Genomic DNA, 25,732 nt, shown 5'->3' with positions numbered 1-25,732 from the left:
AGATAACACCCGATTTCGGAATGGTCCAGTTCTTTGTTGTCACCCTGCATTTCCCCATTGTACCTTCTCTTCCACTTCTCCTTCTCAGCTTCAAAATTCAGTTATCATTGTTCCTTCCTTCCCACCACTTATCATCCTTCCTTCCTTGCAAGTGCTCAGAACACACATTCTATTAAAAATTGATCTTGTCTTCATCTTGAAAGGAAAAGATTTTCAGAGTGAAAGGCAATTGTCCATCCTGCCTTTATACATGCCTTAGTACTTCTATTTTTTCCATGGGAAGCAATGGTACTGTGACAACCATTCAAACCTTGACTAAGTCTGTAATAAACATAAACAAAACATTAACAAGAATAAAGAGTCTGGTCTCTTTTCAGTAGTGCGTGGGGACAGGACTAGGGGAAATGGACTGAAACTTCAGCATAGGAAGTTCCGCACGAATGTGCGCAAGAACTTCTTTACAGTGAGGGTGACGAAGCACTGGAACAGGCTGCCCAGGGGGGTGGTGGAGTCTCCTTCTCTGGAGATATTCAAGACCTGCCTGGATGCCTACCTGTGCAACGTGGTGTAGGGAGCCTGCTTTGGCAGGGGGGTTGGACTCGATGATCTCTAGAGGTCCCTTCCAACCCCTACAATTCTGTGATTCTGTGATTCTGTGAAACCAAATCTCTTTCGTGGGCACAAATCCATTCTGTGGAGGTTCCAAAGAGATGGAGACACGTATCTAGAGGGATCTTTAAGAATGAGTCCTAGTACTGAATATGATCTAACAAGAGAGTGATAAAATAGAGCATCAAATGTTTTACAGTTGTGGTGACATGAATAATCAGTGCATGAACACTTGAAAATATAGTAACTCAGAGAAAAGCTGTTTTGTTTCCCATCAACTTTTTAATGTCACGCTGAAAAAAATATCAAGATATATATTTCATATGTGGTCTTCCTAACTCCAATAGCCATCCATAAGTCTGAAATTCCATACTCAATAAAAATCTACACTGTACAATAAAAGAATGTGGTAGCATTAGAAATTCTGCATCTAATTTTCACTTTTCAAGTCCATCTCTATAGTTAACTGAAGCTCAAAACCAGGCCTTCTCTGACTAAATAAATAAATAAATAAATAAAGCTGTATTTAAGAAGCAAAAAAGATTAAATTTCCCAAGGATGTATGCACTAAAACATGCTTTGTTCATACAGTCCTGCACTCAGAAGAGATTTCATTCTGACCTTTGCATCTCAGGGTATTCTCTGTCAGAACAAAGTTTAACCAGGAAAAAGATCAAGGAATGGGGAAGAAGGGGGACATCGGCAATTATAAATTTCAAGTGAGTCTCTATCAGTAGCTTAAATGAATGCTAACAAAAAAAATATAAATACGTGAGTCTAGCACAGTCTACCATACTTGATAGGTCTAAAACACTACTACTTACATGAATTTAAATATATGCAGTAGCTACTTTCAAAACAAAATAACTTTCTGATAGCTCAGTGAAATAATTTCCCCTTTTGTGAGTTTCACTTTTGTGTATAAATATATTAAATATATATTTGTCGATCAGTATGTATACACTCTTCTTAACTGCATTTCTAGAAAATACTGTATTCACATTAGTTTCAGAAGAGCCTCTCTTGAAGCATCGCTGCTAAGAAAAAATTAAATTTCACGGTATTAGTAATACTACTGAATCAAAAAGGAACACATGGTGGATAAAGTGAAGAAGAGCACATGATACTTTCCAGTCAAATAGTACAGACGGCATTTATGCTTGATCAACTGTATTAGAAAGATAAAGTAAATTTATTCAGAACCAAAAAAATAAAAATAAAAATCTGTAATATGAACAAGTATATATAGGAAGAGCACAGGTAGATTCTGTTTCCTGTGACGTGCAAAATTCGGTACTTTGCATTTACAGAATTCTCAGACCTCACCAAAATTGCCTCAGCCCCTTGACCTGCTCCATCCATTTCCCTCATCATTACTCATCCAAGTGGCTGAAAGAAGTGGGGAAAAAAATGCAGACAGATGTCCAGACTGCAAAGTGCCTCTGATAGCAATAAGAGAATCATACACCGATGGTTCAACTTGATGAAGTACCAGCATTTTCTTGGGCAGACTGTTCACCCAGCATTAGCTGAGTCTGAGGACCTGAATGTCACTGGCATGTGGTACCTCACGTGTTTCCAGAACTTTGAATTGGATGACTGCGGGTGCACAGTGTGCTGCTCTTTCCATTTGACAGTACCTTGCCGCTTGATGATGTATCTAAGAGATTCCTGAAGATTCTCATAAGTCCCCATCTTCTCCATTTCCAGTAGAATCACCTTCGTATCATTTTGAATGAGGGCATTGTATAAAGCAACATGTTGATCGTAATTAATTTCTTGACAGTCAATCAGCTGCTGCGTGAGAAGGATGATCAGCCGTCTGCTCTTCTGTATCCTCTTCTCAATTGCATTTGCTTTATCTAGCAGTGCACACACACACACACACAAAAAAAAAAAAAAAAAAAAAAAAAAAAAAAAAAAAAAACAAGACTATGAAATTTCCTTCATAGACTCTTTTGTATAGGCACCTCATTTATTTTGTAATCAGAAATAACCTTTGTATCACTTCAGTCAGGGACAGTTTATTCATTAGAAAAAAAAAAAAAAAAAAAAAAAAAGGCTTAAAATCTCACAGTAATCAAAGCTTCCTTTCAGGTGTTTTCTTCAGTTGAAATCTTAATATTTGTGCTGCTCTTAATAACTGTGAGGAATTTCTAATTCAACAGGTCAAGCTCAGTAGATCTGGCTTGCACCATAATTGTGTTTGAACAATAATTTCCACATAAGAAAGTATATTCTTAAAGTTTAATGCTTTACAAATTAATCCTGCACTACTTACACATGAAAACTAGTCTTTGGAGACCTCATTGTGGCCTTCCAATATTTGAAGGGAGAGTATAAACAGGAAGGGGTATAGCTGTTTACGAGGGTGGATAGTGATAGGACAAGAGGGAATGGTTTTAAACTGAGACGGGAGGTTTAGGTTAGATATTAGGAGGAAGTTTTTTACACACAGGGCGGTGGTGCACTGGCACAGGTTGCCCAAGGAGGCTGTGGATACCCCACCCCTGGAGGCATTCAAGGTCAGGCTGGATGTGGCTCTGGGAAGCCTGGTCGGTGTTTGGCGACCCTGCACATAGCAGGGGTTGAAACAAGGTGATTGTTGTGGTCCTTTTCAACTCGGGCCATTCTATGATTGTATGATTCTGTGATTTCGGTAATTTACTTCTACGAAGCTTATTTTCCTGTAGAGTGAGTGCGTATATCCCTGAGCTATAGAATGACGATTTATATGCAAGCTTGTATAGTGGGCTGGCATCTGCTCAACACTGGTATCAATCACAATTAGAACTGTGGTGTTGGGGTGTTGTACTTAGAAACCTCAAGAGCTCTCATGCTGTGGGAGAAAGTTCTAGATAAGGAAGGGTAAGGAAGATAACCCCTTGAATAACTTCTCTGACGTATTTATTGATGATGAGAACATTCCCTGCTAACAATTCACCTTTCTGTGAGGTTCACTATTTTTAGTTCCTTTCATTTTCTTCTTTTTTTTTCATTAAATTTTCCTAATATTAGAACCCTAATAATAGGTCATTTGGGAGATGAGAAAAACTAAGATCAGCAGCTATTTTTATATATTTAGTTTCCATAAATGCAAGGGTTTAAAAAATATATGCTGGTTTTAAGGTACAGTCCACTGAGCTCAAAACTGAAAGATGATTGAACTTGGGGAGGTATTTAGTTCTGCATTTAAATTCCTGATACCACACTTATCGCAATGTTGAGGATGGGACTGCAAATGCTTCAACATTAGAAATCATTATAACATATTCTGTGGATTTCTGAAGTTCATATGAATTCAGAAAGCAGCAGAAAGCAGTGTGGAATTAAAAAGAAAGAAAGAAAAACCCAGAATGCTGCATAACTACACTAGGCAAAGTGCCATATAAACGTGCCCTGATCTTAAGGTCTTTTCCAGTCATTTGCTGATGGTAAGGCACTTGGTTGCATAAAACATTTGTCACAGAATCACAGAATCATAGAACTATCAAGGTTGGAAAAGACCTAAAAGATCATCCAGTCCAACCATCACCAATACTTCCCAGCTAAATCATATCCCTCAACACAACATCCAAATTTTTCTTGAACACCCCCATGGTTGGTGACTCCACCACCTCCCTGGGCAGTGCATTCCAGTGCCTGACTACCCTTTCCAAGAAATAATATTTCCTAATGTCCAGCCTGAATCTCCCCTGGCGCAGCTTGAAACCATTGCCTCTAGTTCTATCACTGTCTACACAAGAGAAAAGGCCAACCCCCAGCTCACTACAACCTCCCTTCAGGAAGTTATAGAGAGCTATAAGGTCTCCCCTGAGCCTCTTCTTCTCCAGGCTGAACAATCCCAGCTCCCTCAGCCGCTCCTCATATGGCCTGTGCTCCAGACCCCTCACCAGCTTTGTAGCCCTCCTCTGAATGCATTCCAGGGCTTCAATGTCTTTTTTGCAGTGAGGGGCCCAAAACTGAACACAGTACTAGAGGTGCGGCCGCACCAATGCCGAGTACAGGGGGACAATTACCTCCCTGTTCCTGCTAGTAACACTGTTTTTGATGCAAGCCAGGATGCCGTTGGCCTTCTTGGCCACCCAGGCACACTGTCGGCTCTTGTTCAGTCGAGCATCAATCAGTACCCTCAGGTCCATTTCCTCCACACAGTCCTCCAGCCACTCTGCCCCAAGCCTATAGCATTGCCTGGGGTTGTTGTGGCCAAAGTGCAGGACTCAACATTTCGTCTTGTTGAACCTCATCCCATTGGCTTCAGCCCAGCTCTCCAGCCTATCCAGATCCCTCTGTAGGGCCTCGCTACCCCCAGGCAGATCCACACTCCCAGCCAATTTGGTGTCATCTGCGAACTTACTGAGGGTGCACTCAATGCCCTCATCCAGGTCATCAATAAAGATATTGAGAAGAGGACAGGCCCCAGCACCGACCCCTGGGGAACACCACTGTTGACAGGTCACCAGCTGGATTTAACTCCATTTACCACCACTCTCTGAGCCTGGCCCTCCAGCCAGCTCCTTACCCAGCCAAGAGTGTACCCATCCAAGCCACGGGCTGACAGCCTCTGCACGAGGATAGCATGGGAGACAGTGTCAAAGGCTTTGCTGAAGTCTAGGTAGACCACATCAACAGCCTTTCCCTCATCCAGCAGATGGTCACTAGATCATAAAAGGAGATCAGGTTGGTCAAACAGGACCTGCCCTTCATGAACCCAAGTCCAGTGAAGTATGATCACTCTTACGTTATTTTCTCATGTCTCTGTCTATTGCTGATACAGCAGCTCTGGAAGTGTTTAGTCAGATTTTGTGTCAAGAAAAGTGGCTGATGAGACAACGAGACAATGAGACCATGAAAAGAGTGGAGCAGAAGGTAATGCTGGTGAAACCTCTTGGTTTTCTGCAAATTTGTGTTTGTACCTCCCTGGGCATCTGTTAAACTGTAAAAAATTCCCTTAATCTATAAGTCTAGAAAACAAAAATATTGTGAATCAAGGAAAACCAGTGAGAGTCCAACAGCTATACAGCATTCTGTCACTGGAATCATTTCCTTGTATTGGTCTTCATTACTGGAATAGCACAAAATTAAAGCTGTCCTCTGGAACCAGGAGTCATAAACAATTCTTGAAACAGTAATTCCATTTTATATCCTCACTGTATATTTTTATCTGGAAATGTGCATAGTTTTACTGGGAAAAACATGATTCACCAAATGGTAAGTTATATTTTCAGGAAGGATCATAGTAACTCCAAGTGGAATTTGTTGTAAATACTCCTGATTTACTCTGTGGTCGGCATATTTTAATTACAGGATTTGGAATTTGGAAATGTGGTAATAAAAGGCTCAAGATCAGAAGGTAATCTAAAGTGGGGAGTATTTGGTCAAGTAAATCTGTTTGAAATCAGGAGAACTTTTAAGTGCTCTCCATGACAGACTGATTTTCACTCTCCAGAAAATAACATCAGTGATCTTGGCTCAGCTTTGAGCAGACGAATCACACCTGGCCCAATGCAGATGATTTTGGATATGTTTAACTCAAAATGAGATATCTTTGGCTTCATGCCTGTTTTCTGATAAAAAGAGAGCATCTGGTCCGTGGAACCACAGCACAAGTCAGACAAGTCAGCTCCAGCAGAAAGTAGATAACACCTAGATTATAGCTGATAAGAGAAACAGCACAGAGATGTCCACATGAAAATTAACACTGACTAATGAACAAGATTTCCTTTCAGAAAACAAGGAACTGGATGTAAAGAACATAGAATGTCTCTTGAATTAGCGCTGGGAATTGTATGAAGTGAAAGTAGGTCACCTTAGTATACAGAAGCTGAACTTCCTGTAACTTTAGAACAATTGGCCCGGGTTGAAAAACAATGAGTGATAACAGCAAGGTTAATTACTCAACTTAATTTGTGGTTTTCTTCTCTTTGGTGTCTTGTAGACCTATTTGTGAGTGTGCTTTGTCCGGATAGCGACAATGCAGACTTGCACTATCTGAAGAGCAGGTGTACATTTGAAAGAGTCACTCTCTGGGTCACATTTCCTGCATCACCCAAGAAGGTGATAAACAACTCATGCCGCACCCTATGGCTTGTTTTTCTTAGAACTTCAACAAGCACCAAGTACCCTTATGTCACTCTGCCTAACACATCAGACACAGCTGCTGCTGAGATGAGTAACCCGCTCAGAAATGCAAAGGGACCTCCTTCCCTCATCCCCCACCTGGAGGGTCTAGAAACACAGCTTGCTTCGATGCAATAAATAATGCAGTGGATTATCTAACTTGAAACTTACCTTCTCCAGGATATGTATCTCTGCCGTAAATGCATAATTTATAGCCACATTTATTTTCCAGAATATCTGGCATAATTTGGTAAACAAAATATTCCACAAAAGTAGCTTCACTGGTGTGGCTCCGAGGGTAAATAACATAGGCATCATATATCTTCCCATCTGCAAGGCAGAGCAAGAGGAAAATATATTAAATTAACATGAATTAGAACTGTCCATTGCAAAAGCTAGAGAGAAAGAAGGAGGGGAAGAAGGAGGATAAAAAAATGTATTTGATATAGATCTGAGTAGATTTTACTGCTAGTCATAATGAGGTACATCACTGAATACATCTTTGGAAATTAGAGAGTGTGCACATATTTCCATGCTCAACTATTATGTCCTACGCACTCACCACTTTGGAGTATCTGACCGTGGCATTGTAAAAGATGTATTTTGAAGCACATAGAGTAAGGATTCAGTGAAGCAGAGATGAATATCAGCCTATCAGCCTTTGTTATTTCAGTGTCAGGCTCTTAAATCAGATTTTCAACATAACTCTGAAATTTTGTGTATATTTGTTTGTTTTTAAAAGTGAAAACAATATTGAATTGATTGAGTATGTAATACATCACTACAGAACCAAGGCATAAGGTGAATGCAAAGCACCACCAGAGATGCTTGTTCCTCCTTATATAATGATTGCAGAAGTCATGAAAAAGGAAGGATCAGGCTTAACTGGTGTGTGAGTTAGTAAATAGCTATCAGATTTATCTGTTTCCATATGATTTTGTTTTTTTCCTTTTGTTTGAACTTCTTTGTGCAATGCTTACTCACCATCCTTGACCGAATAGGCCTGAAACAAATCCCGATACAACAGGACGATATCAACTCGGAAGGACTGATACAGTACAACAGAGACTGCTACTGACATTAGCAGGACTAGAAATCCAGCAATCATGAGGACATTAGGACCTGCTGTAAAAAAAATACAAGAACAAAGACAAAAACACACACAAAAAAAAAAACAGAGAAATGAAGTGTTAGCTGCAGCCTTAGCTTCTCTTATCTTCTGCTGTGGCTTTGAGGAGCTCACCCTGATAAAACTTCTTCCTTCCTCAGCTGGTGCATCTAGCATAGAGGCCTGTTGAACCCCTGGAGTAGAAGCATACTAGACAATAAATACTGAATATCCATCTGTGTTGAACCTAAGCGCACTGAGTACCACAGCTGGCTGTGATGTTTGTACTTTGTAACATGATCAACTTTGATGTTAAACCATTTTGCAAGGCAGATGAGCCCAAGGCTGACAATAGGAAATGTCCACACAGGGGCAAGTGGGGGCTTGAGTGTAGTTGCACAAACAGGGTACAAAGAAACATGTGCAAATAATAAAATATTCAAGATAAGGCCAAAGTATGCAAAACAAGCAGGGAAGCAGAGTGAATCTGATCATAAAAATAAGATAAACTACAGCAGAGGTAGAGGAGGCTCCTCTCAGGGACAAGGAGCATAAAGCATCAATGACCAATAAAGAAAACTGGAAAGAAAGGAGTCACCTATTGCAGTTCCAGCTTCCCTCGTAGAAGAGCTCTTGAATCTGATTACCTCAGCCTCAGAGGTGAAGACTATCAGGGACAACCATCATCAGCTCTGTGCTATCACATGCTTACAGTTTAGGATAAGATTGTGATCATCACCCTTTGAGAAAGAGCTACATTTCTGTAGCAGCCCAGAGAGCTATATCCCTATTTTTGCACATTTGTTCTCTTGTTCTGTGGTACACGTAGCAGAAGTCAATTTAGATATGCAGAGACTCTAAATGTCATCTAGTTCTGCTGCAATAAGGTATGATGGGAGGTCATTTTGTACTCTCTCCAGCCTAGAAAACAGAAAGCTGTAATAATCCACTGATTGTTACAGCCACAGAGCTGAAAACATTTTTGACCTGTGTTCTGGACATAGTGAAAACACCCAGATTAAGTATTGAAAACACTAAGAATTCCAGAAGTTTGAAATTAATGTCTCAAAGAATTAAATAGCACTACACGTACAGGATGCATTATTCCTTTGGGTGGAAGATTAAAGTTCATTGCTTTACAGAAGAAATCTAACCCAAAGCAAATGAAAGAGACCTCATTTGATTCCTTGTGCTTTAAACCTGTAAATTCAGAGCAGTTCCATGTGCAGCTTTTCTCTGACTGATAAACCAGTTAAGAAAGTTCCTTTTGTAGCCCACCTTATTTATCTACTTATTCCAAATGTCTATCATGATAATTCATTGTCCTATAGTTGTAGTAACAAATGGTCTCGAGACTTTACTGTTATTCCAATCGCTGAATTAGCTTGGATTAAAAACATGGCCCCTGGAAAGTCAGAGTGGGTGAAGGAGTTTAATCCCAAAGAAATGAAAAAGAACAGGTTGTGCATCATATCTTTATAAAGGGACCCACCTATATATTTATTTTAGTTCAGTGTAGCAAACATAGCAATTGCCTGATGCGGTACCCTGCTTCTGAGCATTAGTAGAACCATGTATCCCTTCAGCATTACAATGGAGTTTTAGGCATGCTTCACAGCATCTCAGCTGATGGAGGATGCTTACATGTACCAGTAGAAGCTCAACCTAGACAAGCCTGATTTTTTTCAGATCTGGAATCAGATTTCCAGGTCTTTGCCTCCCTCTGTCTGTGAAATACACAGAAGCACACATGGCTGCTGCAGCAGCAGCAGGCCATTCACTGTCAGCTGAGGAGCTGCATGACAGAGCACTCCCAAGAGCAAGATGAACTAGAACTATTGGCAGACTATGTGCAGCCAGCAAGCTCCAGTGGAAGGAACTGATCTCTACAACCAAGAAGCAATTCTAGAGCTTCTCTTGGACTCATACTGATTGAATGAAATGAGATAAAGTATTTGACAGTGAAGAGCCTCTTGTATTGAAATTAACTGGTTCCTGAGTTTTGCAAGAAATCATAGAGTCATCAAGGTTGGAAAAGATCTCTAAGATCATCTTGTCCAACCATCCACCTTTCCACCAATGATGTTCACTAAAGCATGTCCCTACGTACCACATCTACTCGTTTCTTGATCATCTCCAGGGACAATAACAGGTAAGACTGTGCACTGAGGAGGAGATAACCTTAAAGCAACAGACTCTGAGAAATGATACTGAAAAGCTAGATAAATAAAAGGCTTACAAGTGTATTTACTACTTTACTTGGTAGGAAATGAGGCAACCTCAACAGTGTTTTCAGACTCTTTCTATTTCTTTCTTTTTCATTTAAAGGGAGAAAGAAACATCCAGCCATGAGGCATCTACCTGATGAATACTCTCACCAGAACTAAGAGATCAGGAAGATAGATATTCCAATGAAATCAAAATAGGCAAGAAACCCAACCAGTTTCCTTCATAGCAAAGTTGGTTATTTTGTAATTGTGACCACATCACATGATGCCTACAAAGGAACTTCATCTGTGTTCAATTGTATGATTTCATCCATAAACTCAGAAAACCTCTTCCACGACCTTGTGATGATTATCCAAGGGGCAGAGATAGTCATTTTTTTTCTTATTGTTGCAGTTGTTGACCCTGGGCTTGTCACAACCTTGCAAATACTGTTCTAACATGTCAAGCATTCAGAAAGCAAACAGGAAAGAGGTTCCAACAACAACTTCTGCAATAACAAACCTAAAAGGAGCTGTTTACATTTGGCTTTGCACTGATTAGACCAATTCTGAAGAAAAATAAATAAATAAAGGAGAAAAAAAAAAAGGGGGATAAAGTTCCTGTGCTTATATAACTTGTATTGCTTCAGAACAAAACCTCCACTGGGGTCTTCCTGGAAGAGCAGGTTCAGTTCCCAGTATGGCTGACTCAGCCTCTCATTTCTCTGGAATAAATCAGATATATTCAGCATAATGGGGGCAACGGTCAGAAGCAGCTTTTGGAGGCCTTGAACAAGGCTGATGATATCCTTCTGTTCCATTTAATTTCACTGCAATGTTTAGTGGCAGAGAGTTCACAAGCTGACTGTCACTTAGTACTGTTTGTTTAAATTCAAGTGGAATGAGAACACAGAACTATCAGCCCTCAGGACACAATATTTGAGACGCTAGGGAAAACAACCCAGAAAAGAGCATCTGAAAGCTTCTCCTGACAGACACAGTGGGAACTGCAACTTTTTGTAAGTTCTTTGGCTTCTATACTTCCAGACAACAGAAATACAGATCTGGGTGAGAAAATCCTGCCCACACCTGTCTACTGATTATGAGCTATAACATCAGCAAGAAATAACTTTGAGGAAGAAGAGATTTGCCGTGCTGGGCCGAACTGGTTTAGAATGACTGGAACTTGAGGCATTCTACAGGGCAGATTGTTCACTTCAGAAGTATTTGTGGCTCCCCAGGCACTTTTCAATTTCTTGCAAATGAGAACTGAAATAAGACAATGCTTGTAGGTCAGACCTATGAAACACAGTCATCAGCTATTTAACTAGCTCTTAGTGAAAATGAGGAACTAGAAGCTGGTGGTAATTTAGATATTAATAAAAAAAGTGGCACTTGGAAGATATCCTGACAGCCCTGTATCTCTGAGAAGGCAGATAAATGTAATGCTGAAGGGAGGTTCCTGTTCCTGTCTGCTCTGCTGCTAGGAGTTAACATTTCCAGTGTTTTTCCACTTGCCATGGACTCACTATCAGAGTCTCTGCCTGCTGCCTGGTGTTCAGCAAGACTTGCTACATCCTCACCAGGAAAAGAGGGAGAAAATGTAATGAAAAAACATCACAAATTCCTTATGCTGACCAGAGACTGACACCATGTAAGAAGTTATGCAGATGATCTCTGAGCTCATGAGATGATGCGTCTCGTGGCAGAGAGGGAATGTAAAACATGGGATGATCACCATCTCTGGAATTAAATTTGAGAGCATGGAACTGAAAGAGCTGGAGGAAGTACATCAGCCTGTTTCATTGGCTAATTCTTTAAGTTTGCCCCCAGAAGTATTAGGAAAGGTAAAAAATGTTTTTTTGAGAAAGTGTTGGCCCCTAGGAGTCAAAGGATACTAAGCAGCCATGGGCAAAGAGGAAAGGATAGGAAACAACATTTAAGGAAGGGTTTCATATTGACCAGCAATAGTCAAAGGCTATGCGGGGGCTGGATGAGAAAAAACAGAGAAAGCTTTTCCTCAGCAGGAGAAGCAGCAGTCTCTCAGTGTAGCATCAGCAGCTGAAACACACAGGGATGTCAGCACTGCCTAATGGAAGCAAGGATACAGTCGCATCAAAATTCATATCCAAATCCCCAGCAAAATTCTGTTGAAACAGAATGTGTGTGATTTCTCTGTGTCCAAAAGACACGGTGTCCATAGTTTGAATACCAGCAAATCACACCAGGCACTGTGTTACTTCTGATAATCATAGAATCAACAAGGCTGGAAAAGACCTAGAAGATCATCCACTCCAACCGTTTATCTATTACCAATAGCTCCCACTAAACCATGTCCCTCAACACAACATCCAATTGGGTCACTTTGCTCATTTCCACAGAATCATAAGAACACAGAAGAAAAAATCACCAAGATCTTCAAGAGCTCCTCTTAGCCACATTTATAACCTACTTAAAAATACAAGGGAGAAATAAAATAAAATAAAATAAAATAAAATAAAATAAAATAAAATAAAATAAAATAAAATAAAATAAAATAAAATAAAATAAAATAAAATAAAATAAAATAAAATAAAAACAACAAAGCAAACGTTGGGACATACTGTTTTTTCACCATGCTGCACTTCTCTTCACACACACATATGAACATATACATAAGTACACAGTGTACATCCTGAAATGGAACACGCAGATTTTCCCCTGTGCTTTGTCAGTGACATTCCTTCCTGGCAATATTAAGGAATGTTTTTGTTTGTCATAGAGACAAAAGCAAAAAGCTCTCACCACCCTTGGCTGTGACAGAAACTCTTCACTCCCCTCTGGCAACTTTTAGTTCTTATGTGGATGGCAATTTTTATTGAAGCAATCTAGCAAAGTCAGCCATAAAGATACTGCTAACAATGAGCTAGTACTTGAAGTACTTGATTATGACTCAGAATGTTATATTTAATTCCTGGCTTCCTTGGAAAGCCAAATCATTCATTCAGCATGTTTTTGATGTCTGTAAGACTAAAGAGATTCAGAGTAACTCTGATACAGTTGCTTACAGCATCTTTGCATCTTTGTTTAACCTGTCATCTCTGCTGCTATTTAACTAGTTCATCAAATGCCTCCAAAAGTGATTAACTGCAGTAGTAAATGGAACAACACATATGGATCTCTTACTTCCTATCACAGGCTTGTGCTACAAAGAATAACAATGCAATCCATACTAAATGCTTTGGAGAAAAAAATACCAGGACACAGAGTGTGAAAAGCACACTGATGGACAGCAGCTAGGAGATGCGAGTTACACTGTAGGAAAAACAAAGGAACAATTATAGACATATGTTTAAAAAAAGAAAAAAAAAGAAAAAAAGAAAAAAATCTGATATTTTTTTATCATTAAAAACAAAAAGAAGCAAAAAAAAAGAAGAGTACACATTTTTATTACACGATTACAAGATGTGAGGCACAAGGAATCCCTGAGGCATTTTTATTTTACTCAGAGGCAAGCTATCGTTGTTTTAGCACAAACATTGCTGGTCTGTGAGAGGAGCAAATAAAGACAACTAAAGCATAGCGCTGCCATTTCTGGATTTAGCCTTGCTCACACCAACAGTGACGAGTAGCAGAAGCAGGCATCTTGACAGTAGCAGCAACAGGGAGAAGGGGATAGACATCCACACAACACAGGCAGCAACAAAGAGCTTTCCTGAACATTTACTGAGGACCTATGGATAAAAACAAAATAAGGTTTGTCTGAAGCAGAAATCAGGTTTAATAAATCACTTCATGAACACAAAATATAAAGTAAACTCATTCCTTCATATAGACTTTCCCTCATCTAGGTTTCAATATGGGCCCAGTAAATGCTTTACAATGCGGGTCTGACAGCTGACAGGAAGTGTTACTTAGTTTCCTTCCCTTTCTGTGCAAGAAGATTCCCACAGATAATTCATCACAGTGCTGATGTACTCTCAGCTTCCTGAGAGGTGCTAAACTCTCACTTACCTGGTAACATGCAACCAAAAAACCTCTCACACTCCTCTGGGGAATTCTGGGATGTCCTCCTCAGTGATGCCCCTTCCTCTGCTATAATCCACCTACATCTCTTCTAATCTTGGCTATAAGGAAATGTGTCTCTGCTTGTAGGCAGAACAGTGAAAAATACTGCAAGACATGCAGCTATGCAAATCTTGTGATGAGAAAAAACTTTATTTTACTCTTTCCACCATGCCGTCATAGAAGACAAATCCCTCCTTGAAGGGCTTTGTGGTTTATTCTCAAGACCTTTGGTGGCTCAGTGCATTTAAAGGGATAACAAAGGAAACCACTGACCACTATTTCTGCCAGAAGATTCAAATGCTATGGTGCAGAAACATTGCTTTTTGGGGATCTGACCATCCCCATTAAAGAGTCCCATAACAGATAAAGACCATCTTCAGACCCCATCATCTACTGAACTTAAATTTTCTTTCTCTGGCAGAAATTTCTGGAACAAAGAATTTAAAAATGAATCTGAGAGAAAGCTTTCAAAGCATTACTCACACACCGTGTGGCACGCAGTGGGCACAGTGATGCTCACAGGGAATAAGCAGGAATATTCTAGAATCAGAGAATGCTTGTCACAGTGCACCATCCTGCTCTTCATATTTACTCTCCTGTTGAAACTTTGCTGTCACCCAGCAGGGTGCCACCCCCAAGGCTACATTCACCCCAAGGCCTTTCGCAGAGGAATGAAGCCACAAGACTTTTGCCATTGACTTCAATATGCACTGAGAAAGCAGAATGTTTTTTCCACCTTTCTGGAAGAAATTTTCTTACTATCAGAAAATAATAAATAAAATGATAGAAATAAAAGAAAAATAGGATGAAATAAGCGGGATAAAATAAAGTCACCAACACCTTTCTAACAACAGTGTGAAGTATGCAAGAGACAGAATAACACAAAATTTATCCTTACATTTTTCTTTGAGCCGTAACGTCACCGTGGTCCTCGTGTTTCCCATTTCATTCATCGCTACACATGAGAAACTGGACTGCAAATCCGTATGTTCTATGTTACTAATGGTCAAAGTTGCCTCTCCGTAGTACTCTTGGTGCTGTCCTTCAAAACTAACATCGAGAGAAAGAGATGGTACTGGTTGCTGTTATTAATAACTTGCATAGAAAGACAAGGTTATCGCATATTCCATGCACTTACTACTTAAATTCTGGATGAAATTTTTCTTCATCTGCATATTCTGCTGGCACCTCATTCACATCCCACGTGACAACAGCTATAGGCTGTTTCTTAATCCCCAGCCAGGCCCGACATTTCAGAGGAAGAGTAGCACCTAATCAAGATTGATGAAAAATAAGAATAAATTCATTTTCCCCATAACATTTTTTTTTCCTACAAATCTTCATATCACTTTTGAGTTTTGTCTCAGTAATTTTGGTATTTTCTGAGTTAAAGTGCAGGAAGTGATTCACAGGAGGGTCTTGACAAGAAATGCTAAAAGGGTATTTGGACAAAATATCTAATACATTAACAAAGACTATAAAATAAACCAATTGTATGTAATGCTCTGAAGGGAAAATAGACTTTACTTGTGATGCTTAACCCAGGTAATCAGCTATTGAGGAATGTGGAAAAGAAATTCTGTCTTTCATATAGACATATATGGAAATAGTGTAATATAATTTTCAATATACGGTATTTATCATAAATTTTATTTGCAGATTCTTCTATTGGGTTTTATTCAAGCTGGAAAAAAATAAAGAAAAACTAGGCAAATTAAAACAGAAAATTTCTTCTTATGCATTTGTTATCAGGAAATACTTATTCGAGAAATAAGAGTCACTGCTGCACTGAAGTAAAGGTAATTAAAACACCTTAAAGATTTCTACATTAATCTGCATCAAAATGGGTCTTAGGTAAGGTTAAAAATCTTATGATTTACATCCTGAATCGGTAATGGGGAGTGTGGAGAAATCCCTTCAATTCTGCAAGCAGAAGACAATAAAAATGATACAGTGTTTTCTAAACATTAAATACATTTGCACCATGCATTCTGAGATTAATTACTGTCCCAGGAGGCTAGCGCATTAAAGACTAGCTATCTTATTAAGGAGAAAGGTGCCTGGCACACCAGTTCTGAGTGATAAAGGAACTGGAGGAGGGGAAAAAAAAAGAACAAGAATGTGTTTCCATGTAGGAAGTGTTTGGACCCGGGATATGGTGCTACAAGAGTAGTGAATCTGAACCTTTGAGAACATCCGTAGACCTCAACAAAAGGAAGCTAGGTGTACATTCCAGAACACCAAGGGCTGGTCAGCCTTCTATTTGTTGCTTAATTCCCTACCCTTTCATTCCAGCAAGTATCTTCCAACCAGAGCAATCCACTCAGTGCCAGCCAGCACAGGCAGGACAAGCAACCAATCCCCTGCTCTCCTTCATTCATCAACAGAGATGCAGCTGCTTTGTCTGGACCAAAATCACAAGCATGATACTTGTAGTTGCAAAAATAGTCCGCTCTTCCCTCTTAAGGGTATCATCAGGCCATTTCAAAGGATTTAGTTACAGCCCTCTTTGAAGCAATGGAAGCTGTCACCCTTTCAGCTGATATGTGATAACTGACCAAATGAGTAATCCTAGTTTATCCCTGTCAAAGTAGAATAGGTTATTTAAACTTTTAAATTGCTGCTTAATTTCTAAATAGCCTGTCACATAACTTCATATTGCTATGCCTGGAATGAATTAAATCTGGTAAAAATTGCAGTGCAAAAATGTAATTAACCTTCTCCCTGAAGCTGCCGATGTTCGTTAGGTCACCACAAAGTGCTGGTTTAAAAACAATATAAAGTCTTTACTTACCAAGCTCCACTTCTATTACCTCTTCATCTTTTGGAAATAAAATTTGAACAGGTAGAGATGAGTGCTTTGCTTTAGAGATTAAGGAGAGAAAGGAAGAACGTATTAGAAAATTGTGAAAACACATTTTATGAAGTACTGAAATAACATCAGTTTGCTATGACAATGAACATCACTTGTTAGAGTTCAGAAGGAACTTCTCCCATATATTTATGTTTCATCTCTGGTAATTATTAATATGGATGGGTCCAAGCTACACTGAAACACTTGGTTTGACTTAAGGATCTGTTTCCCTTGTTGCATTTTTCCTTGCCATTCAGACTAACTCTCATTTCCCAGTAGAAAACCATTACTTGCAATCAAGTAATCATCAAGGCACTTGTGTAAATACTGTAACCACACTTTCCTGGAAAATATGCAGGAATTTATTTAACTCCCTTTTCCCAGGCTGCTATAAAACCCACTTTTTTTATCTGGCCTGGGTCTACTTTTCATTACAGAATGAATGACCCAGCTTGGAAGGGACCTCAAGGATCATGAAGCTCCAACCTCCCACTCATTAGCTGGATCTTAAGGAAAAAAAGCCAGAGAAAGGCAGTAATTTCCTAGCTAGCTGACAGCGCTATGATTTTAGCTTCCAGCATGCAGGCGCAGAATGTTCTCTAAATCAGTGTGGATTTTCAGACTAACAGGGACACACATAAGGGAATATAAACAATATGTAACAGTTAATTCATCCAGCAAACTTATTTTAAAGGCTAATGAAATCTCAAAGAAGTTGCTGTTAGGTATTCTGAGTGCTAAAAACTGTAGCAGACTCGACACCCAATTAAGATTTCACATGCTATGTTGCAATCTTTTCTTTCTGAAACGATTGAAAAATAATTAAATTAGCTTTGGAATGAACTAATCTGCCTGGATGCAACAAAGGTTTCTGTAATTTTGGATAGCTGTTTGCCAAGTAAATAAGAGCTATTTCCATTATAACCCAGAGAGAAAAGAATTCTAGACTAGTTAGGAAAGTTTTTATGAAAGTATATTAAAAGAAAAATGCAATGTGAAGAAGGGATTGCCATGTAGACCAACAGGGTATTTATTGGACAGAAACAGAGAAGGAAAGGTATGATATCTCCTAAGCTACTGTACTTGCTCCCCCCTCAAACGTCAGTTCTGATCAGCTCAGAATAATGAGAGCATGCTTTTTTACTGAGGATCAGGGCAAAAACTGTAATTGAGGCTCCACAGAGTTGGGCACATTTTCCCACAGCAAAATGCTCTGATGTCAGACCATGGATGAACTACTTCTATTTTTCAAAGAAAGCAAACAAACAAATGAACAAACTGTTTTTCTATTGACCTGATTGCACAACTGAAGTACATTTTGAAGTCTGGTAAGTTGATACAATCCAGAACTGACGATTTCTGGCATGTTCTTGTCCTGACTGACACCAAAAGAAAAGGCCTTTCTGAGGACACTGAATCCCAGAAGCAGCCCAATATCCAGATATCTCAGCTATGCTGGCCACTTTCAGATTAACAAAGGTTACAGTGATCAGTGAGCTCCAATCATCTATTGCCCATGTTCATAACTCATTTGTCTCAGTCAACAGAAAGCCAAAAGTTTTTTAACCAAGATGGACCAGCAGGTGCTGAGTTGTATGCCATCTGCACATCAGCAATCTAGTGATTACCAGAAAAACCTACAGGCCCTTCCCTCACCAAAAATAGAAAATGAATTTTTGAAGCATGCTTTAAAAGAACCCCTTCACCTCAAAAATACATGTTATCAGTCAGCCCTACCAATGACAACATGAAACCAGGGACATTGGAGACTATTACTAAAAGCCTGAGTGTCGCTGGTTCTGAATGTAGTGCCATCTTGCTCTATCTGGATCCCCACCAGTAAAATTCACCTAAAAAAATGTTGATCTAAAGTTTCATTGAAATACAACAGGCTAACAGAAAATATTTTTCTTTTAAGCATACAAAAGAAGTTTCATTTTCTTTAAGGAGACATAAACCTTTGTTATTTTAGCAAGTCTTACCTCCACTTATAAAGATCCTTGTTGCTGATACATTGAACACCTTTCCTCTGTGAGTATAAGTAAATTGACAAGTATAATAACCATCGTCCTCCTTATTCAGGTTTTTAATAAAAATATTAGGGCCATTCATGAAATATCTCTCTCCCTGTAGAGGTCTGCAGTCCTGTAAAATAAAGCTCTCTTTGTCTGGTTGCAAATAGCTCCCACAGTAATCTGATCTACAGCTGGCACCGCCATTGTTTTGTTTACCTTGTACCACTGGGTGATAGTAGCATTCTCATAATTCCTAAATGTAGGACAAGAAATTTTTCCTTTTCTGCTTTCATTTGCATAAAGTATCCGGCTTGGGAAACATGATCCTTGCTTGTATGGATGCACCTGTACATTCATTTTGCGCTCTTTTTTGCTCCCATCTGGACTTTAAAAATTGAATAGAGATGGCTCAATGACAGCATTATTATATGAACTAAAAGAAATACTTGCAGCAAATGTGAGTCTTGTTTAAAAAACATCTGGATTGTTTAAAAAACATCTGCTATATTCCAGTTACAAGTTGTTTTAAAAAAAACAGCAGTTGCAGAATGGAAGTTAAATATGTTGGTGTACACCAAGTGACATCATTTCCATAGAAAACAATTAAAATGTTTTTTAAAACATGCATGATCCTTTTTTCCCAACTCTTAACTGCTTCACTTTCCAGTATTGCACTTACTAAGTTGTAACACAAGTGTAGTTCCCGGAATCCTCTAAAGAAGTTGGCAAAAACCAAAGAAATATTCCTTTTGAAAATACTTCTGACCCCTCTTCTTCTCCAGGAATTCTTTCCCTTGTGTCTGTGTGATACCAGGTAATATTTGCAGATAAATCATTTTCGGGACATCTGACAACTAAAGCCTCACCTTCGATTGTATCATCTGCAAAAGACCAGAAGATAAAAATCTCAGGTGAGTTAAGCCTTAGACTCACTGAGGACAGAAAAGAACTTGGCATTTCTAGATCAGTAGGCCATGCGCCTCTATGTACCATCCTCAAGCTTTCAGAGATAATGTAAAGCAAACTGATTCCTGGTATATTTGGTTTGTTTTGTTTAGTTTTCCAAGAAGATTTTGCTCTGTTTTCAATGCAGAAAAAGGGAATACCAAGATTTTTTATTTATTTATTTTTAATGGAAGAAAAGAACTGGCAGAAGGAATAGTGTAGATAAGATTGTTATAAAGGAAATCCAGACGTTCTTGCCTCTAGTATTCAGTGATCTGGAGAAACTTGAAAAAGGCAATTTTGACAGATATTTAAGTGCTGTGGTGCCTGAGCAGTAAACTGGATGCTGAAAATAGAAACTTCAGTCTGAAACACAAATTCCATCTCGTAGAAGATTAAAAAGAGAAAACTAATCACAGAATCACAGAATTGTAGGGGTTGGAAGGGACCTCGAGAGATCATCAAGTCCAACCCCCCTGCCAAAGCAGGCTCCCTACACCACATTGCACAAGTAGGAGTCCAGGCAGGTCTTGAATATCTCCAGAGAAGGAGACTCCACCACCTCCCTGGGCAGCCTGTTCCAGTGCTCCGTCACCCTCAACGTAAAGAAGTTCTTGCGCACATTCGTGCGGAACTTCCTATGCTCCAGTTTCTGGCCATTTCCCCTTGTCCTGTCTCCACACATTTCTGAAAAAAGCCTGGCCTCCCCACTTTGCCCCCCACACCTCAGATATTTATAGACCTGGATCAGGTCCCCCTCAGACCTCTTTTCTCAAGGCTAAACAGACCCAGTTCACTTAGCCTTTCTTCATAGGGGAGATGCTCCAGGCCCTTCACCATCTTTGTGGCCCTCCGCTGGACTCTTTCCAAGAGATCCCTGTCTTTTTTGTTCTGGGGAGCCCAGAACTGGACACAGTATTCCAGATGAGGCCTGACCAGGGCAGAGTAGAGGGGGAAGTTCACCTCCCTCGATCTGCTGGCCACGCTCTTTTTAATGCACCCCAGAATGCCATTAGCCTTTTTGGCTACAAGGGCACACTGCTGGCTCATGGCCAACCTGTCGTCCACCAGGACACCCAGGTCCCTCTCAGCAGAGCTCCTCTCCAGCAGGTCTTCCCCCAGCCTGTACTGGTGCATGCAATTATTTCTACCTAGGTGCAAGACTCTACACTTGCTTTTGTTAAACCTCATCTGGACAGATCAGCACAGGAGTTACAAAAGATAAGGGAATCAGTAAATGAGACCAGGTAACCAAATAGCCAATTGAAGCAGAGAATCTTCATCGAAAAATGACATTTTGGGGGCATATTGCCACCACCTGTCTTCAGACATGTAGCATGCAGATGAGGTGTTGAGTATCTCTGCATGGTTAATGCTTGTCTCATGGTTCTTTCTGAAGAGATCCTTCTCCACTGACGTGACAAATAGCCTTAAAGACCCATCTACATTACCCACATCAGGTACAAGTATGCATGAACTCATCATTCTAACAGAATTCCCACCCATGAGTCCCGCACTGCCCCTCCAAAGGAGCAATGCAATGAAAATACAGTACTCTTCAGGAAAAAAAAAAAAAAAAGTGAAGAGGAGGAGGAACACAGAGAAAGTGAGAGGCCTCAGCTAAACATAGCAACGTCAGTGAAAATTATCTTGGTAAATTCTTCAGCAGAATTTATCCTCTCAGTAACTCAATTTTGTTTGTAAATATTAGCATTCATTCTGTAAAACTGAGAATGCGAGGAAATATTTAAATATATAACATTGTTTTATATTTCTCAGACATCACATCTCATCTGGAAACTAGTACAACATGAGTGCTGTATAATGCAGTGCCACCAGTAGGAAACGACTGCATGGTCAGCAGAGCTGCTGCAACAAAGTGCACATATGAACTGCTCAGTGCAATTTAAGTATGCTCACTCTTGGGCTGGAGCCAGGAACAGAAGATACTCCCAAATCCTCCCAAAGAGACTTTTATTTCTGCCTGCAGAGATGTGAAGAGCAGGAGTAGAGCCTGGATTTGATGTAGGAGAAATGGACAGCGCTCAATGCACTTTAACACAAGGAGAAACAGAAACACAGAGCAAACTTCTAAGCTGTGATTTACAGCTTGAGATAAGCGAGCCAGTTTTAGTTAAAAATAAAAGAATAAAAATATAAATCAGGAATAGTTTGCTGAATAAAATTAATCAGAAAGAATATTTTAAGTCACGTCTTACTTACATGATTCTGATATCACAGAAACAGGGAGGAAGATGGATAGGAAGATCAAATGTGCATACACCATCGTATTTCTAAGCAAAAAACAAAACAAAACAAAAGACTATCAGAGTATACTACTGATGAACATCCATGGGCAGATAACAGCATCATGCAGAGATAAGCTGAGTCATGTGAGCTACTCTGTGCAGAAGTGTGTGTGAGTATGTGGCAGCCCTTCTGCAGGTTTGAGATAATGTTCAATGTAGTAACTGATGCATCATTAAAACTAGTCCTGTGACTTCATTTGATTTAAGGGGGAGGGATATTGCTCTGCCATGGTGGGTTGCAGATAGAAGCCTCTTCTTTCTTGGTTGTTTCTGTTTGTTTTGTTTTTAAGGAAGGTAAATGTATTATGACATTCTCTTCACTATCAAGAGTGCAAAATTATACCTTAATCTAGAAAAGGACATATCCTGGATTTGAAAATACATACCTTGACTGAGAATTAAGCTTTCATCCAGTCTAGTGTGTGGGTGCATACCACCTTCTTTCTTTTGGAAAGTGGAGGTACCTCCAGTGACAGCTCTTCACAGATTTGTGCTTAGAGGCAAGAATGGAAGCAGATGAGCACCATCAACAGTGCAAACCCAAAGGGGAAAGTGAAGAAACAGACTGGAAAGGTAGGTAAAGGAATATACACTGCCCTCATACAACAGTAGTAGGACAGATTCTAGGCCCCACTGATGTTTTCATTTGTGTTTACTTGACACGCACCTGCTGTACCTTTAACTTGGGAGTGTGGCTCAGGCATGCTCCAGCAAACCACTGTATCAAAGATACCCATTGATTTGCAGACATTAGTTTGGATGTACTCTGTGACCATCTCAAGAAACAGCAGATACACTATCCAAATAGATTAAGGAGTCCTAAACACTTTATTTACTATCAATAAAGCCTTCTCCTGAATGCTGTCTGTAAAAAAACAGGCAGATTGCAGAGCAGTGCCTGTTGATATCAGAAGAGGAAGGAGTGATCTCACAGATAACAGCAGATAAGTTGTCAAAAGAAAGCAAGTTAGAAGTGAACTGTTATTTGTACTGCAGATAGCAAGCACAGGAGGAGTGAAAAATAGGCAAAAAATGTGCAGGCAGGATAAGTATTGCCGTCACACTTACTGTAAGGAATTTTTATTTCGGTGCCAAAGATTTCCAGACTAAACAAACATCGACAGGTCTACGTCTGTGCCAAGTCTGAAATTCAGAACAAACTCAAATTTGATCTTTTGGAAACATAATTCGCTTTGTACTGGCTTGGAAAGCTTCTTCTTTTAGAAGGTTTAATAAACACCCTGGGTTTTCTTCTTAACTCTAATAAAACTTGGTGTTGGAAGAGAAAAGCAGGAGTATTTCGGTGTCAGTATTTGAAGGGTTCATGGAAAATGTGAAGTTCAGACCTGAAAAATCAGGCATCCCCGCAAGGCTGTTGACATGGGAAATGAGTGACCATCCAGGACCTCCAATAAACAATCTGTGTGAGTATCTGCTCATTTCCATTACAGCTGGAGTACAGCACTGCATCCAAACATGTGCAGGCTACTGACTTCTTTAATCTTAAGGAACTCTTAGGCCAGCTTCATTGATATTTGGAATTACTTTTCAACATAACAAACATCAGCAGCTTTGTCCTGGAAGGAATTAATGAGTTGGCACAGGAGAGGGTTCAGCATGGGCTCAGCTTTTGTATGACCCAGGATACAGAGAAAATTACCACACAGAAAAGCTCACAAGAGGAGCACAGTAAAACATTTAGAGCAAGCAGAAGTTTTGTTTTGAAAACTTATTTCTCACAGTACCAAGGAGCAGACAAGACTGGCAAGTGGGAACAGGAAGCTTGAGTTTCATGTATCCTGATTACGATAAGCCAGAATCAGGATAGTTCTGTTGATCCCATGTGTAACCAAATAGCCCCCAAAAGACACAGTTTTAAAGGAGGATGAAGAATCATCTTGTTGTGTTAGAGGTAGCAGTCTGTCAGGCTTAGTTCCTTGCTTCTCCAGAGGGAACTGCTCTAGAAGCATTTCATGACATTTTTTTCCAAAGGTGGATTTGCCAACAGTTTGTAATGCTGTTCATGTAAGTCAATGGACATTACAGAAGTATCATGTCTTGCATATCAAGAAAAAAATGAAAATGCTTCTGTAATCTCTAATTTAGAAAGTTTGACATGCTTTGCAATATAAAAATACCAGCAAATAACGACTATGTGAGATGAATCACTCACAGAGACTTCCCTCCTTCATTCTTTGAGAGATATTTCAGCTGTCATCAAGCCAGAGAACACATTCTGACTGAAAATGTGCAAGTAAAATAGTAACAGTAACTCTGATGTGATCCAGAACAGTCACAACAGTTGACACCTATAATTAAAGCTATGAGCATCAAATTTAGGAAATTTGCTATTAAAACACAGCAATGGTTGAATTCATATATTAATTATTTTTTACAAAATATTTTGAAGGAAGAAAGTACATAAATACACTAAATTGCATAGCAACTACTTTCTGTTTTTGAATAACTGATAAAATTATCTGCCAGAAAACTGAAGATAAACCCATTTCTAGATAGACTTCATTATGGATAAGTCTTTATGTTGGTCCCAGAACTGTATGTCTATCACATCAGCTCCCATACTTGACTCTAATAATATTTCTTGAGATAAAGAGGCACGTAGGTGAAATGAAATAAAGTTTCTTACAAAATTCTAGACACAGTTTCCAGCAGCATCAGTTATCATTGGTTGAGTAATAAAATATTTGACCTACCCTCTGGAAATTCACGCAGTACAGATGTGCTTTGCTCTGGGCTGAGTCCTTTCCTTGTACCAGACTACTGGGAATGCTCTTTAACTGGCTTCTGCAATGCATAATCTGGAGGAACAGAATTTATAGCAGCATTTGAGACACCTCCCACTGAGCAGAACAGAATATGCAAATGACTGTAGTAGCTTTCAGTGCATATCAGAGAGGGGATCTCCTAGTTCCTATCAACCAGATGTCATTTGCCAAAGGCATCAGTTTTCCATTAATCATGAATTATGCCATTTTATCTTGACTGTACTGCATTAAGCCTGCTGACTAATTCCTGGCTTCCTCACATGCCTGGGGAGAGCCACGCAGGAGCCCTCAGCCAGCAGAGGGTGCTTTGGAACAGGTTTTGCCTAAAAACAATTGTCGGCTTTGCTGGGCAGCGCTCCTGTATAACAGCTGTGTGTACATTGCTGGGGCACTGGGAATGTTTTTTAGTGATGGACACTGCTTCACTGAAGCTAAACTGATAAAAGAAGGCCCCTGAGAAAGCAGATGTGTGCCCCAGCAGATAGATTAGGTCTCTGAGGGAAAGAAGGCTCAAAGAGCAGAGATGTTTCACTGGAAATCCAGGAGAAGCTCTGGAAAAGGATGCAGGAGTGGGAGAAGTCTCTGCAGGGATGACAGTGCACTGTGCCTGCCACAAGCAGGTGTACAGAGGCTGTATGGGCCACCAAATATTGGAGGGACATTTTAAGAGCACTGTGAAGGACTCCTCAGCAGCCTTCCAAACATCAGCACCAAACCTGTGCCAATCACAGA

General features: G+C 39.7%; 1 protein-coding gene across 2 annotated transcripts; it reads right to left on the bottom strand.

Moving 5' to 3' along the window:
* Positions 1 to 879: 879 nt before the first annotated feature.
* LOC140261423 (interleukin-1 receptor-like 1) lies at positions 880 to 25,035 on the bottom strand. 2 transcript variants are annotated; one of them, XM_072354842.1, is made up of 12 exons: positions 24,929 to 25,006; positions 23,283 to 23,357; positions 22,129 to 22,199; positions 19,640 to 19,841; positions 19,177 to 19,345; positions 18,928 to 19,090; positions 16,886 to 16,954; positions 15,230 to 15,362; positions 14,990 to 15,141; positions 7,714 to 7,854; positions 6,901 to 7,059; positions 2,041 to 2,471 (listed from the first exon to the last, which is right to left on the bottom strand). In XM_072354842.1, exons 3-12 carry the CDS (start codon positions 22,190 to 22,192, stop codon positions 2,125 to 2,127), a joined length of 1,599 nt encoding a protein of 532 aa, XP_072210943.1. In that variant the 5' UTR covers positions 22,193 to 22,199; positions 23,283 to 23,357; positions 24,929 to 25,006; the 3' UTR covers positions 2,041 to 2,124. The 2 variants fall into 2 exon arrangements, with proteins under 2 accessions (XP_072210934.1, XP_072210943.1); XM_072354833.1 differs by lacking the exon at positions 23,283 to 23,357 and having other exon boundaries at positions 880 to 2,471; positions 24,929 to 25,035.
* Positions 25,036 to 25,732: the final 697 nt, after the last annotated feature.

Source organism: Excalfactoria chinensis, chromosome 1, assembly GCF_039878825.1.
Source record: "Excalfactoria chinensis isolate bCotChi1 chromosome 1, bCotChi1.hap2, whole genome shotgun sequence".
NCBI lineage: Eukaryota > Metazoa > Chordata > Aves > Galliformes > Phasianidae > Excalfactoria > Excalfactoria chinensis.
The sequence above is the reverse complement of the archived record's forward strand: the minus strand, read 5'-3'. Positions and strand labels throughout refer to the sequence as shown.

Coding starts and splice junctions, on each gene's coding strand:
- LOC140261423 (XM_072354833.1), bottom strand. CDS start 22,192: ATGGTGTATGCACATTTGATCTTCCTATCCATCTTCCTCCCTGTTTCT. Junction 19,091..19,176: donor CTATCACCCAGTGGTACAAG/GTAAACAAAACA, acceptor TTTATTTTACAG/GACTGCAGACCTCTACAGGG. Junction 15,363..16,885: donor GGTAATAGAAGTGGAGCTTG/GTAAGTAAAGAC, acceptor AATCTTGATTAG/GTGCTACTCTTCCTCTGAAA.